The sequence below is a fragment of the Ranitomeya imitator genome, chromosome 6 (genome assembly GCF_032444005.1).
Source record: "Ranitomeya imitator isolate aRanImi1 chromosome 6, aRanImi1.pri, whole genome shotgun sequence".
Lineage (NCBI taxonomy): Eukaryota > Metazoa > Chordata > Amphibia > Anura > Dendrobatidae > Ranitomeya > Ranitomeya imitator.
The window spans coordinates 380986949-381000685 of record NC_091287.1 but is presented as its reverse complement, the minus strand read 5'-3'; the positions used below and the strand labels follow the sequence as shown (position 1 = coordinate 381000685).

Sequence of the window (13737 nt, the reverse complement as noted above, 5' to 3'; positions counted from 1 at the left end):
GATTTGGAATGCAGACTTTGATGGACTAGTTCTGAGGGCGTCATGTTCCGTTTGCAGAGCCCCTGATGTGCCTAAACAGTAAAAAAAAAACCCACAAGTGACATCATTTTGGAACCTAGACCCCCAAGGAACTTACTTAGATGTGCCCCCTCTTTGGAACTAATCTACTGGTTCCTGTTAAGTAAATTAGTAGTGCATGGAGGTGTGGTACAATTTGAAGCAGTCCTTCATACACAGGCCAGGTTTGTCGGGGCAGGTGTCGCATTGATAGATGGTGTCCTTGCGTACTCCTCTTTTGTAGCACACTCGGCACCTTTTTTGCGGCTTACTTTTTCTATCAGTTGGCGGGACCACCCCCGGAAAATGCTGACCTGGTATGATACGAGCACCCTCAGTTCCGGAAGTACTGGGGCCCGCTCCTTCCCTCGTGCCAAATATCAGGGCCTTAACCACTACCTCCTGGAACTGAAGGTACGACGTATCAGTGTGTCGTGCACATCGTGACAGCAGGAAAGCGTTGAGCATTGCCATTTGTACGATGTACACGGACAGCTTTTTGTACCACACCTTGGCCTTCCTCAAAGCACTGTACGGTTGGAGGAGTTGATCGGAGAGATCAACGCCCCCCATGTTTTTGTTGTACCCCAGTACACAGTCCGGTTTGCAGACCTGTGTTGAGGTACCCCGTACACTGCTGAGGGCACTGCCATCACCGTGTATGGTGGTCAAGAGAAGGACATCCCTCTTGTCCTTGTACTTGACCACCAGCAGGTGGTCGCTACATTGGGCTTTGCTCTCACCTTTTCTGAGCATCTGCCCAAGTAGCGTCTTCGGGAGGCCTCTCTGAATTTTGCGGACAGTACCGCAGGCTGCGGTACCTCGCGCAGAGAGGGATTTGTAGAGTAGGATGCTGGTATAAAAGTTATCAGTATAGAGGTGATAACCTTTATCCAGCAGTGGGTGCACCAAATTCCACACAATTTTCCCACTCACTCCCAGGATGGAAGGACACTCAGGCGGTTCAATCCTGCTGTCCTTCCCTTCGTACACTCTAAAGCTGTAGGTGTACCCTGAGGTACTCTCACACAGCTTGTAGAGTTTGATTCCGTACCTGGCCCTTTTGCTGGGCAGGTATTGACGGAATCTGAGCCGCCCCTTAAAATGAACCAAGGACTCATCCACACAGATGTCCCTTTTGGGCACGTACACTTCAGCAAACTTTTTGCTGAAGTGTTCGATGACCGGCCGAACTTTGTACAGACGGTCAAAATTGGGGTCATCTCGTGCGGGACACCGTGCATTATCGTTGTAATGCAAAAACTTATGGATGGCCTCAAAACGCATCCGAACCATGACCATTCGGAACACTGGAGTGTTATATAAAATATCTACACTCCAATATTGCCGAATTTCTGGCTTCTTCACGATCCCCATATGGAGGACCAGGCCCCAAAACTGCATCATTTCAACTGCGTCCACAGGAGACCAGTTAGAAAATGATGAACGGGGGTTTTGCTCCAAAAATTGCCGAGCATACAAATTAGTTTGCTCCACCATGAGGTTAACGAAAGCCTCAGAGAAAAAGACTTTGAAAAAGTCTATTTCTGTGAGGCCGGTGGTGTCAAACTTGATTCCTGATTCTGCCACAAAATCAGGAATCAGTGGCTCGTAATTTTCGGGGGGCGAGGTCCATATGGGGTCCGAAGAGGGTCGCGCTGGTTCATTTTCAGGAGTGGGCGCTGCCTGATCTTCTCTCCTGGGGCGTCTGCGTGGCGGTTCCGCAGGACCCAAGGAGGAAGATGAGGAGGAGGAAGAGGATGAAGAATCTGAAGAGTAAAGGAATGTGGGATCATCTCCCTCGCTATCAGTGTCGGAGGCAAGGAAAGCATATGCCTCCTCCAATGAATAGCGCTGCTGGGACGAACGGGACATTTTTTGTGTGATTATGGTGCTTGGGTGTAATATTTATTGATAACTGTGTACGTGTGGGGGGGGGGGATAGTGTTTGGTGCAAACTATTCTGAAAGGAAAAAGCTAAAGGGAAAAAAAATACCTGGAAAAGTCTAAAACAGCAGGCCCTAGCTCTGATAAGTGAACTGCGTCACTTATCAAAGTTCGGCGGCGGCTGCTGGGTGTGTGAACGGGGATGTGTAAAAAAAAAAAAAAAAAAAATGAAAGGCACGGGTTCAGACGCAGCGACGGGGTGCGTGGATGGGGATGTGGGAAAAAAAAAAAAGAAATGAAAGGCACGGCTTCAGACGCAGCGGCGGGGTGCGTGGACGGGGATGTGGGAAAAAAAAAAAAGAAATGAAAGGCACGGGTTCAGACGCAGCGGCGGGGTGCGTGGACGGGGATGTGGGAAAGAAAAGCGAGCACGAGTGTTGATCGGTGAACTACGTCACCAATCAACGCTCGGCGGCTGCTATATTTGGGCACGGACGGACGCGGCGCAAAGTGGGGGTGGAAGGGGAAGGGGGGGAGGGGAAAGGGGGGTGTGAAGTAAGATCGGGCCGGGATCGGGGATGAACACTTACGGTTGTAGTCTCTCTTCTTTCTTCTGTCTTCTTTCTTCTGTCTTCTTTCTTTAGCAAGAATTGTGGTGTCACAGGCTATTGTGGTGTCACAGGCTACTGTGGCACCACAAGTCTCAGCACAGGAGGGGATCTGTCAGCGTGACCGCTCTTCAGGAATCCTCACCAAGTGTGAGGATTCCTGAAGAGCAGTCAGACAGGTCAGGGACAGGTGAGACAGGTCACAGAGCGGTCACACCGCTGCTGTGACCTGTCATTGGTGGGATCGAATGATCACATCGATCCCACCAATCAGAGGTGGCCCTGGTGACGCCGGTGTCGCTAGGCACCAGCCTATGATCGGAGCTCACAGCTCCGATCATAGGCAGGTCACCAGCAAGTGACCGGCAGGTCACCATCAGGGCACAGCGCGGGCACACCGCTGCTGTGCCCTGATTGGCAGAGCTGCAGGAGGTGGTGGGGGAGGTGGCAGGCAGATGAGGCTGGATTTCCAAGCAGGGCACAGCGCGGTAACACCGCCGCTGTGCCCTGCGATCGGCGCGATCGACGGCGATCGATGTGATCGTCGATCGCGCCAATCCGGCGGGACTGTTCCTGATTGGCGCGATCGACGATCACATCGATCGCGCCAATCACAGCTGCAGGATCCGGAGCCTTCCTCAGCTGCCCTGCGGCTCCGGATCAGGCACTTTTAGGCAGGGCACAGCGCGGTAACACCGCCGCTATGCCCTGCGATTGGCGCGATCGATGTGATCGTCGATCGCGCCAATCCGGGGGTTTTGGCCGGTGCCTGGGTTGCCAGGCACCGGCCCCAGGATTGAGTACATCGGTACTCGATCCTAGCCTGGAATCTCACTGTTTCAGCCAAGCTGATTGGCTGAAACAATGAGAAAGGCTGTGATTGGCTGTTCAGAATTGAACAGCCAATCACAGCGATCGGGAGGCGGGGGAGGGGACGCCATACCCCAGGATGCCGAGGCCATCTTCCCTGAGGTAAGATGGCGTCGGAATTTTAATGTGATCACCGCGACTTAAGTCGCAGTGTCGCATTAAAGGGCATGACGTACTATCCCGTCCCTGGTCATGGGGGCCCACCCCACCTGGACGGGATAGTACGTCTGATGTCAGAAAGGGGTTAAAGCCCCCTTATCACATCCCCCACCTCTACACAGAACATATAGTGCTATAATCAGAGCCCTAGAGAGTAGTAGTGTCTCCTCTGTGCCCTGTACAGTAATATTACCCTGTTTTTGTTCCCAACACAATAACCAGTGCACCTCTGTGTCCTTATTTAGTAATAATGTTCCTTCTGTACATCCTCCTAGTATAAATGTCCCCCCCCTTGTCTCTTTACAGCATCCTATAGTAATAATTTTTCTGTCTGCCTCCTTATAGTGCAGTAATTGCCCTTGACCACTTATAATAATTACTCCAAACCTACTTAGAATACAAACACCCCTACGCATTCTTACAATAATAATGCCTCCTGTGCTATCCCTATAATAATGATTCCCTATCCCCAATATGCCGCCCTACAGTAATGCACCCCCCCATTGTGCCTTCTTATAACAATGCCCCTGAGCAAGGTCACACATAGAAATCACAGGACATCTTTGATAAAAGAGGTTCGTGGCACATAGGCGAGGCTACAAAAGGGCAGACTACCCACCTTTAAGACACGGAGAAGGAAATGTATTGCAGCACTACCAGTTATTTCTCCCATTCTGAAGCCCCTTAATGTTCGTGCCAACTTTGATACTCCTTCCATGGCTCCCATAGAGTATGATGCCCCAACACAGGATGATGTCCCCATTTCTCCACCTATACAGTATGGAGGCATAACAAACCTCACACAGTAAGATGGTCACCACAGGTCCCCACATAGTATGATGGTCATCCCAAACCACACACCCTCACACACACACACTCCCTCACAGTATAATGGTCACGCCAGTCCCCCACGCACACGGGGAATGAATGTCACCGAAGCTTTCCCATACACCGTATAATGTCCACCACAGCCTCCCCACACGTTATGATGGCTACCACTGACTGCCATACAGTATGATGGTTCTTGCACAACATGATGATCTCCACAGACCCCACACATTACAATGGTTAACACATAGCATAATGCTCGCCACATACAATATGATTGTCATGTCCTTTCCTGTACGCACCAGTTTGAAACATGTCAGTTTGTGCACATCCCAAGGAACTGCACTTTTTTATCACGAACATTTGTATATATATTTTTAAATAAAATGTTTTCATATTAACCCCTTCATGCCGCAGCCCTTTTTCATTTTTGCATTTGTTTTTTTCTCCCCTTCGCAGAGCCATAACTTTTTTACTTTTCTGTCAATATGGCCATGTGTGGAGGTTGTTTTTTGGTTTTGCCATATTTTACCATATTGTTTACTAGAAAATAGGGGAAAAAAATTCCAAGTGCGGTGAAATTGAAAAAAGTGCAGTCCCACAACTGTTTTTTCTATTTATTTAATGTTTTTTACCATGTTCACCAAATTTCTAAAACTGACCTACCTTTGATTCTCCAGGTCATTACAAGTTTGTAGATACCAAAGATGTATAGGTTCTTTTTATTTAAGCGGTGAGAAAAAAAAATCCAAAGTTTGTTTAAAAAAAAAAAAAAAAAATACAAAAATTGTGTGATTTTCCCAGACCCGTAGTGTCTCCATTTTTCGTGATCTAGGGCCGGGTGAGGTTTTTTTTTTTTGCCGCAGCTGGATGATTCACAGCTACTAGCCTGCTTGATTACATGTTGGTATTCCCTAGCAACCAGGCAACCCCCACATGTACTTAGCCTGGCTAATAGTTGTAAATCATTCAGCTGAGGCGATGAAAACTAAATCTCCTAGCACTAACAAATACTCGGAGGTCACCCGAGCGTGCTCCGGAAATCTCGAGTAACGAGTATATTCGCTCATCACTAATTTTAATCAGTGTAACAGCACCAACCTTACAGTGTCTGTAGTTTACTGAGCACCATCCTGTTAGAGGTTCACTTTAAACACATTCGACTATACATGCAGATTTCCGTGCGGCTGGCCAAGTATCTCATGTTTATGGTAGGCCTGAGTAAAACAAGTTAAGACTTGTTGAATTTTCACACTCAAACCTTTTATTCTCCCCATGATAAGCCAGCACTCTAGGAGTCTTTCTGGCAGTGACTTATTTCTTTCTTCGCATTTACAATAAATGCACGCTTAACCAAACTGAGCATGCATAGGTACATGAAAGTCGAGAGCAATAGCTGTCAGGCTAGAGAATGATTAAAGTTACATGGGCCTTCAATAATTCACTGTACAGATCCAACCTGACAAGTAGTAATAGAAAATGCAGGGAAGTGAAGGCATTCTGAACAATTGGGTATGTTTCTAACATATTGTTTTACAGAACGGCTGGAGGGCTCTGATGTGGGGCAGATCACACTTGGCATGACTTTACTGTCTTCAGGCGTAATTGAATGCAGGTGACTGTCGAGTGCCAGATTAGAACCCAGCCCTAAGGCCTGTTATACACACAGCATTTTTCTCCAGATGTGCAAAGTTATAAGCTGACATCACTACAATAACACAAGCTGGAGCTGCACTTTCATTACACCTCCTCTCTCCAACACTCTCAACTACTTGTTAGATTTATTTTCTTTAAAAAAAAAAAAAAGAAACTGCTTCACATCTCCTTCTTTAAGAAGTAGATACAGCAGCGATTATATGTTTTACATATGTTTACTCTTCAGTTTTGACCAAAAGTGATGTAGGTGTAGAAATAACCAGAAATTGCTTGTGAAACATCAAAGTTTATTTTATTCCCTCCATCTATGAGCTTACAGTTGTAATAAGTTTTCTCCATCTGACCAGATCAGAGAATATTCTTCATACCATTAAAGAGGACAGACAGGTTTTTTTTTTTTTGTTTTTTTTAATTTGTTCCACAAAATGAAGTACTTTTGTCAGAAAATTATTACAATTACACATGTTTATTTCCTTTGTGTGCATTGGAAAAACACCCAAAAAAACAAAACAATAAAAAGCAAACTGGACATATCACATTAAATCTTCAAAAATGGGCAGGGCAAAATTGTTGGCACCTTCCCAAAATTGTGGGCAAGCACCTTTGTTTCAAGCATGTGATGCTCCTTCAAACTCTCATTTGGCATTTATCACCCCTTAAACCAGATAAATAGGGGAGAAGTTGACTCCATCTTTGCATTGTTTGTCTGTGACTGTGAGTGCCGCATTAAGCTTGGAGAACAGGAAGAAGAGAACTGTCTTAGCTCTTGAAAATAAAAATTGTTGATATTTTTTAACAATCTCAAGGTTACAAGTCAATCTCCAAGGATTTTGATGTTCCTTTTGTCCACGGTGCTCAACATAATTAAGAAGTTTACAACCCATGGCACGGTAGCTAATCTCCCTGGACATGGATGGCAAATAAAAATTAATGAAAGATTGCAGCGTAGAATAGTCCAGGTGGTGGCTAAGCAATCCCAATCAAGTTTTAAAGAAATTCAAGCTATCCTGCAGGCTCAGGGTGCATCGGTGTCAGTGCAAACTAGGCACAGCCGACATCAAGGGCAGGCAAACCAAGCATTTGCCAAGGGAAAGTAAGCAGTGGCATGCTGCTAATAGCGGCACACGATGCTGCTACTATTGGACCCATAAGTTGGCGCCCGGTGCTAGCACCGAATCCACCTCCCTTTGCATTGCGCTTTCAACTGTATCAGCATTATAGATGATGATACAGTTGAAATCAATGATGGAGGAAGAGCGTCAGGTGATGCTCCCTTTCTCATCATTCCCCACCTGCTTCTGATGCAGCGGGCACAATAACTTCACTTTATCACGCGCCACGCTCTGCCGAGCAGTGGAGCTGAAGGCCCGGAAGCAGTGGGGGAAACGGGGAGCGATGAGTATTATTATTTTTTATTTTTTTTTTAAATTGGTGAGTACATGGTGGCCTTAATACTGGAGGACTATAGGGCTCCATTATACCATATAGAGGCTGCATTTATACTCTTTGTAATCTATGGGGGCTGTGTTGTACTCCATCAAGGAGGGATCACCAGAATAAAGTATTCAAAAAGCTTCCCCTGAGGAAGCCACATTTTGGTGGCGACACGCGTTGGGCATTGCACCCTGTGATTGTACCAGACATTTTCTAATCCAGACCACCATGCTTGTTCTAGGATCCAATACCATCAGCATCTCTGTTTTTCTGCATGTAGGTATAAATGCCTCTTAATCCATTATAGGGGCTCTATCGCACTACTAGCACCGTGTTACATGTGCACTATGCACTTATATTTTTCTCTTGAATTTGGGCAACAAACTTTTTTTTTTTCTTGCTTTATTTACATCTTGTTGCCCCCATCCTCCCTACCCCCCTTTTGTGCTATATGTGCTGATACACTGATGATTTTTTTCAGAAGGCTGTTTGGTTTTTAGCCATAGGACAGTGTTAAGTATTGAGACATATACCATACCATGCCTTGCTTGGTTGTCTATCTGTTCATTTTGTTCTTTTTATATCAATAGCAAGTTCTAGCATAATAATGTTTTCTTGATTGCAAAACAATTTTGTTGAACATATTTTTAACCCCTTAATGACCACAATACGTCTTTTTACTGACCTACAATATAAGAGAATGTCATCCCCATACAGGTGACATTCCAGCAGCTATTAGTTGTACAATATGGCTGACAACTGGCTGCATCAGCCACGATCAGTGTTGGCACCGTCCATATCTGTTTAACCCCTTAGATGCTGCTGTCAATAGTGACTACATCATATAAATGGTTAACAGTGTGGGGACTCCCTCTTTATCCCCATTGGCACCCTGAGATCATGATTGTGTGGTCCTGATGTTTGCCATGGCAATTCACGGCCTTACAGTCTTCCGGCTACAGCGGCCTGTTCAGAAGTTAGCGACCTTTTAGGTGGTTAAAAATAAACTTTTTCATTCCTATCATGCCACTTTGTACTAATTGCTGAAAATCACCTGATAGTTTATTAACCCATCTGACAGCAGTCTTCAAAATGTCAGAGGGTACTGTTATTATAATGGTATAACTTTTGGGGGTTTTCCAATGTATAGGACCCCTAAAGTCACTTCAAACCTGGATAGGGCTCTAAAAAAAAATACATTTTGTAAATTTCCATGAAAAAAATGAAAAATGACTGCTACATTTTTAAACCTCCTAAAATGCAGCAAAATAAAATAAATTTAATTTATTGCTGATTTGAAGCAGACATGAGGGACTTGCTATTTATTAATGTTTCTGTGTGGTATGAATACCTGGGTTAAAGAGATAATCATTCAAAGTTTGAAAATTGTTTTTTTTTTTTTTTACATTTTTGTCAAATTTCTGATATGATGTGTTTATGATAACTGTAAATTTAGGTTGATATTTTTATAAAGAAAGTATAATATGCCATAAAAAAAAGTCTTAAAATCACTGGGATATGTTGAAGGGGGTCCAGAGTTATTACTACATAAAGTGACCTTGGTCAGATTTTAAAAATTTGGCCCATCACTAAGGGGTTAAAGGTCAATATACTATACATGTACTGTGTGACAAGGTCCATCACCCTCATTTGGTGGTCGTGTACAGTGACATGTGTGACTTTTTAATTGTTGTTGGTGGTCTGCACTAATAAAGCTTTTTGAATGTTTGTTTTATTCTGGTTATCCCTTGTTTAGTGTGATCTTTTGTTCCTGTTCTTTGAATACTCTCATTGAATGCTATAGGTGATCCCGAATCTTTATACAGTGGTGCCCTCTATTTTCCAATTTGTGCTCCATCAAGGACTAAGGAGAGTGCATTATACGATGTGTACTATATTGGGGCTGCATTATACTGTATGGAGGACTATGGAGAATGCATTATACTATGTGGAGGACTATGCTGTGCATTATATTATGGGGTGTGCATTATACTATACGGAGGACTATGGGGTGCATTATACTAAAAAAAATTTATGCTGAAATATTGTTTCTCCTTATGGAGAGTGACATACCATCTCTGGCTTGTCAAGGTAAGGAGGCTTATTCGCCATACAATGCTCCTCTGGGAAATATAATATGCAAATTGCCTCTTCTGAGAAAAAGAGGACTTAAACTCTATAGCGCCACCTGTTGGAAGTAGCGATCCTACAAGTCACAATCAACCCTTTAACGAGTCGTGCAATATGACTTGGGATAAAAGCCAAATTAGTATCTCAATTCGCAGACATGGTGTTTCGGGCTGTTGGCCCTCATCAGTGCGAAGCATGAGAACTAATTTGGCTAGCCTGCTATGGCAGGAGACCCAGGAGGACCCCACTGTTGACAGACACATAAAAAAGCTATACTGCAGTTGGCCAAAATGTATGCGAGTAAGTCAAAATCCTTCTGGGTAGCATCTTGTGGACAGATGAGACCAAGATAGAGATTTTTGGTAAAGCACATCATTCTACTGATTTACAAAAAACTGACTGAGGCCTACAAGGTAAACCTGCAGTAAAATATGGTGGAGGTTCAAAGCTGTTTTGGGATTGTTTAGCTTCCTCTTGCACTGGGTACCTTGACTGTGCAAGGCGTCATGTAATCTGAAGATTGTTACCCAAAATATTTTGGGTAACAATGTAGTGCCCAGCGTCAGAAAGCTGGGTTTACGTCCTAGGTCATGGGTCTTCCAGCAGGACAATGACAACATTATTCTAGAAGTTCCCACGAATGGATGGAAACAAAGTTCTGGAGAGTTCTGAAGTGGCCAGCAATGACTCTGGATCTAAATCCCTTTGAAAACCCATGAAAAAAGCTTAAAATTGCTGTTGGGAGAAGGCACCTTTCAAATATGAGAGACCTGGAGCAGATTGCAAAGTTCCAGTTGAGAGAGGTGTAAGAAGCTTGTTGATGGTTTATAGGAAGCAATTGATTACAGCTATTTATTCCAAATATTGTGCAACCAAGTTTTGTGTGAAATTATGTCCAATTAGCCTTTTTTACTGTGTTTATTTCCTTTTATGTATATTGGAACAACACACACAAAAAAAAAAAACCTGTGTATAACAAACGTGTAATTGCAATAATTTTCTGGGAGAGAGACTTCATTTTCCAGAACAATTTCAAGGGTGCCAACACTTTCGGCCACAACTGTATGTGTGTATATAATATAGTATGTATGTGTGATACATATTATACATTTTGTATGTAAGGTAATGTGGAATTAATGTTAGAAGATGTGAGGAAGATAAATACATTAAAAATGAAAAATTAGACTCTGAATAAATGAGTACACACTCTTTGAAAGGTAAGATTTTATAAAACTTCCATACAAAAATATCCAGTTTTACTCAAATTAGTTGATGCAAAAATGAATACAACCCAGAAACTACATCTAATATTTTGCATTATGTCCCATGAGTCTTCTAGGCATGGAATAAACACGTATATACAACTATATAATCTATATTAACAGATGTATATGAGAAAGATCTCTCTAGATAGAACTATATATTATAATTATGGTTGTCTGGCCAGCAATGAACTCTGATAAAAGCAGCTTGTTTACATTTGTAGGAATGTGCAATCCGAGGAATTATAGCGACACTCCTCCGACTTCTAAGAGTACGGTTGAGGAACTTCATGAGCCTATTCCATCCCTTTTCCGAGCACTAACTGAAGGAGAGAGCCTGAATCAGCTCAATTGGAACATTGTGTCCTTCCCGGTGATAGAGGAACTCTCACATCATGAAAACCTTGTATCTTTCCTTGACTCGGTAAATCAGCAACAACACCAGAATGTGTCGGTTCCTCAAAATGGAGTACACGTGTCACACTCGGGTGATAAAGGTATGTGAGCAATGTTTTTTATTTTCAACGTTGTTTTGTTTGCAATTTTCTGTCCTACATCCATGTTGATATTTTTAATACAGTTGAAGAGTCTCTTACTTCACCTTTTTAAATGGTCATAGGAAAGCTATGCCAAAATTCACAATTCAGGTTCCCCACAAAACCAATATAGTGGTTGTGTTCAGAATTTGCCTGGACACATTTCTTCTGTGGATGTGGACCTGCATGAGGATTACCATACTGTCATTCAATGGAGCTAATCTGTAGCTTTCCATGCGGAATCTGAGATTAATGAGCTTGCTTATTCATCTGCCAGATAACTTATTGTTTTTCTGACAAAAATTGGTGCAGCGTTTCAAAATGTTGTGGATTTGTTGAAGATTTAGACCTCCCTCACTGCTGGCCATGTCCCCACTTGTCTCCTTGCGTCTTCTTCTGGCAGAGGGCATCAGGTGACCACCACAGCCAATCGGTAACCACTGATTTTCTACAACCATGAATTTCAGTCCAAGCAGGAGCAAAAAATAGTGGCGAACATGGTCAGTGGGGTGAAGAGGAACACAAGGGGGACCAGAAGATGTGTACGCTTTGTTTGTTGTCCTTCCTTAAAGCTCACAGGACTTCTTTGTAAGATATAATATTGTGGTGGACAATCCTTGTAACAGTCCTCCATCTGCAGTGGAAGGTCTGGCAATATCCATACTAACTTGCTTTCACTCTATGCTGCCGTAGAAAAGTAGTGTTAACATTCAACACATTTATAATCTTTACAATCTGAGTCTCTTCAAATCTGCCAAAATCCTGATACACTGAACTCGTTACCTTCTACAGAACTGTGAAGTTAACATTCTTTTCAATATTATTATTTCATAGAGCCTGGAAATAAATTCTCCTCCGTTTTATATTTTATGGGTGTTTGCAGTTTCCCACCATTGCTTGTTTCCAGCAATGAGCAGATGCCAATTTTCACTCTTCCTGCAATAGCTTGATGCCAGTATAAACTCCAGTGTCCTTCCTGTTCTTCTACAGGATAGGATCATCCGGTTTTCCTTGGCGGTGTGAGGCATGCAGTAATAACTGCAGATGAATAGCCGTTGACTTTAGCTTCAACACTTTATGCAGAAGAAATAGTGAGCAGTGTTATTGAGTCGGGAAGAAATTGAAATTGTACTTTTTTCTATCTCTAAATTTTAAAATTTTGCGTCACATTTGTATTTTACATGATGGTTCACATGTCTCAAATTTACCATGTAGGACCTACCTAAACTTTAAAAAAATGTGCTGAGGACCAGTTTATAATCCAGCTGACCATAGATTGCACTAAATTGTACAGTATTTCCTCCAGCAGAGGCAGTATACCTGACTGTGACTTCCCTTGTAGTAACAGAAGGCTCATTTTTACCTTCCTCTGCCAAGGACATATATCCTACACCTTTGCAGAGTGACACTTCAGTAATTTGAGGTCCTGGCTACTAATGGCCATTTCTTAGCTGGATTGCGGCTACAGAAATGATTCCGAGCTGGTTTTGAAAGTGAGATTTTCACCTTAAAAACTAGTCCAGACTTCCTGCAGATGCTATCTAGCCTAAACGTACCTTCACACATAACGATATTGTTAACAATATCGTTGCTTTTTGTGACGTAGCAACGATATCGTTAAGGAAATCGTTATGTGTGACAGCGACCAACGATCAGGCCCCTGCTGTGATGTCGTTGGTCGCTGAAGAAAGTCCGGAACTTTATTTCGTCGCTGGATCTCCCGCGGACATCGCTGGATCGGCGTGTGTGACACCGATCCAGCGATGTCTTCACTGGTAACCAGGGTAAACATCGGGTTACTAAGCGCAGGGCCGCGCTTAGTAACCCGATGTTTACCCTGGTTACCATCCTAAAAGTAAAAAAACAAACACTACATACTTACCTACCGCTGTCTGTCCCCGGCGCTGTGCTCTGCACTCCTCCTGTACTGGCTGTGAGCGTCGGTCAGCCGGAAAGCAGAGCGGTGACGTCACCGCTCTGCTTTCCGGCCGCTGTGCTCACAGCCAGTACAGGAGGAGTGCAGAGAAGCAGAGCGCCAGGGACAGACAGCGGTAGGTAAGTATGTAGTGTCTTTTTTTTTTTTTTTTACTTTTAGGATGGTAACCAGGGTAAACATCGGGTTACTAAGCGCGGCCCTGCGCTTAGTAACCCGATGTTTACCCTGGTTACCGGCATCGTTGGTCGCTGGAGAGCTGTCTGTGTGACAGCTCTCCAGCGACCAAACAGCGACGCTGCAGCGATCGACATCGTTGTCGGTATCGCTGCAGCGTCAGATATTTGGGGTTAAATTGGGAGCTGCAGATATCTGTA

General features: G+C 43.6%; 1 protein-coding gene across 1 annotated transcript in view; it reads left to right on the top strand.

Annotated features, from left to right (window-relative positions):
• TWSG1 (twisted gastrulation BMP signaling modulator 1) overlaps positions 1 to 13737 on the top strand; it is a 53311-nt gene that overhangs the window by 17432 nt on the left and 22142 nt on the right. The window contains exon 4 of the mRNA XM_069731053.1: positions 11116 to 11388. Within this exon, the coding sequence (XP_069587154.1) occupies positions 11116 to 11388 (273 nt within the window). The remainder of the gene's footprint in view (positions 1 to 11115; positions 11389 to 13737) is intronic.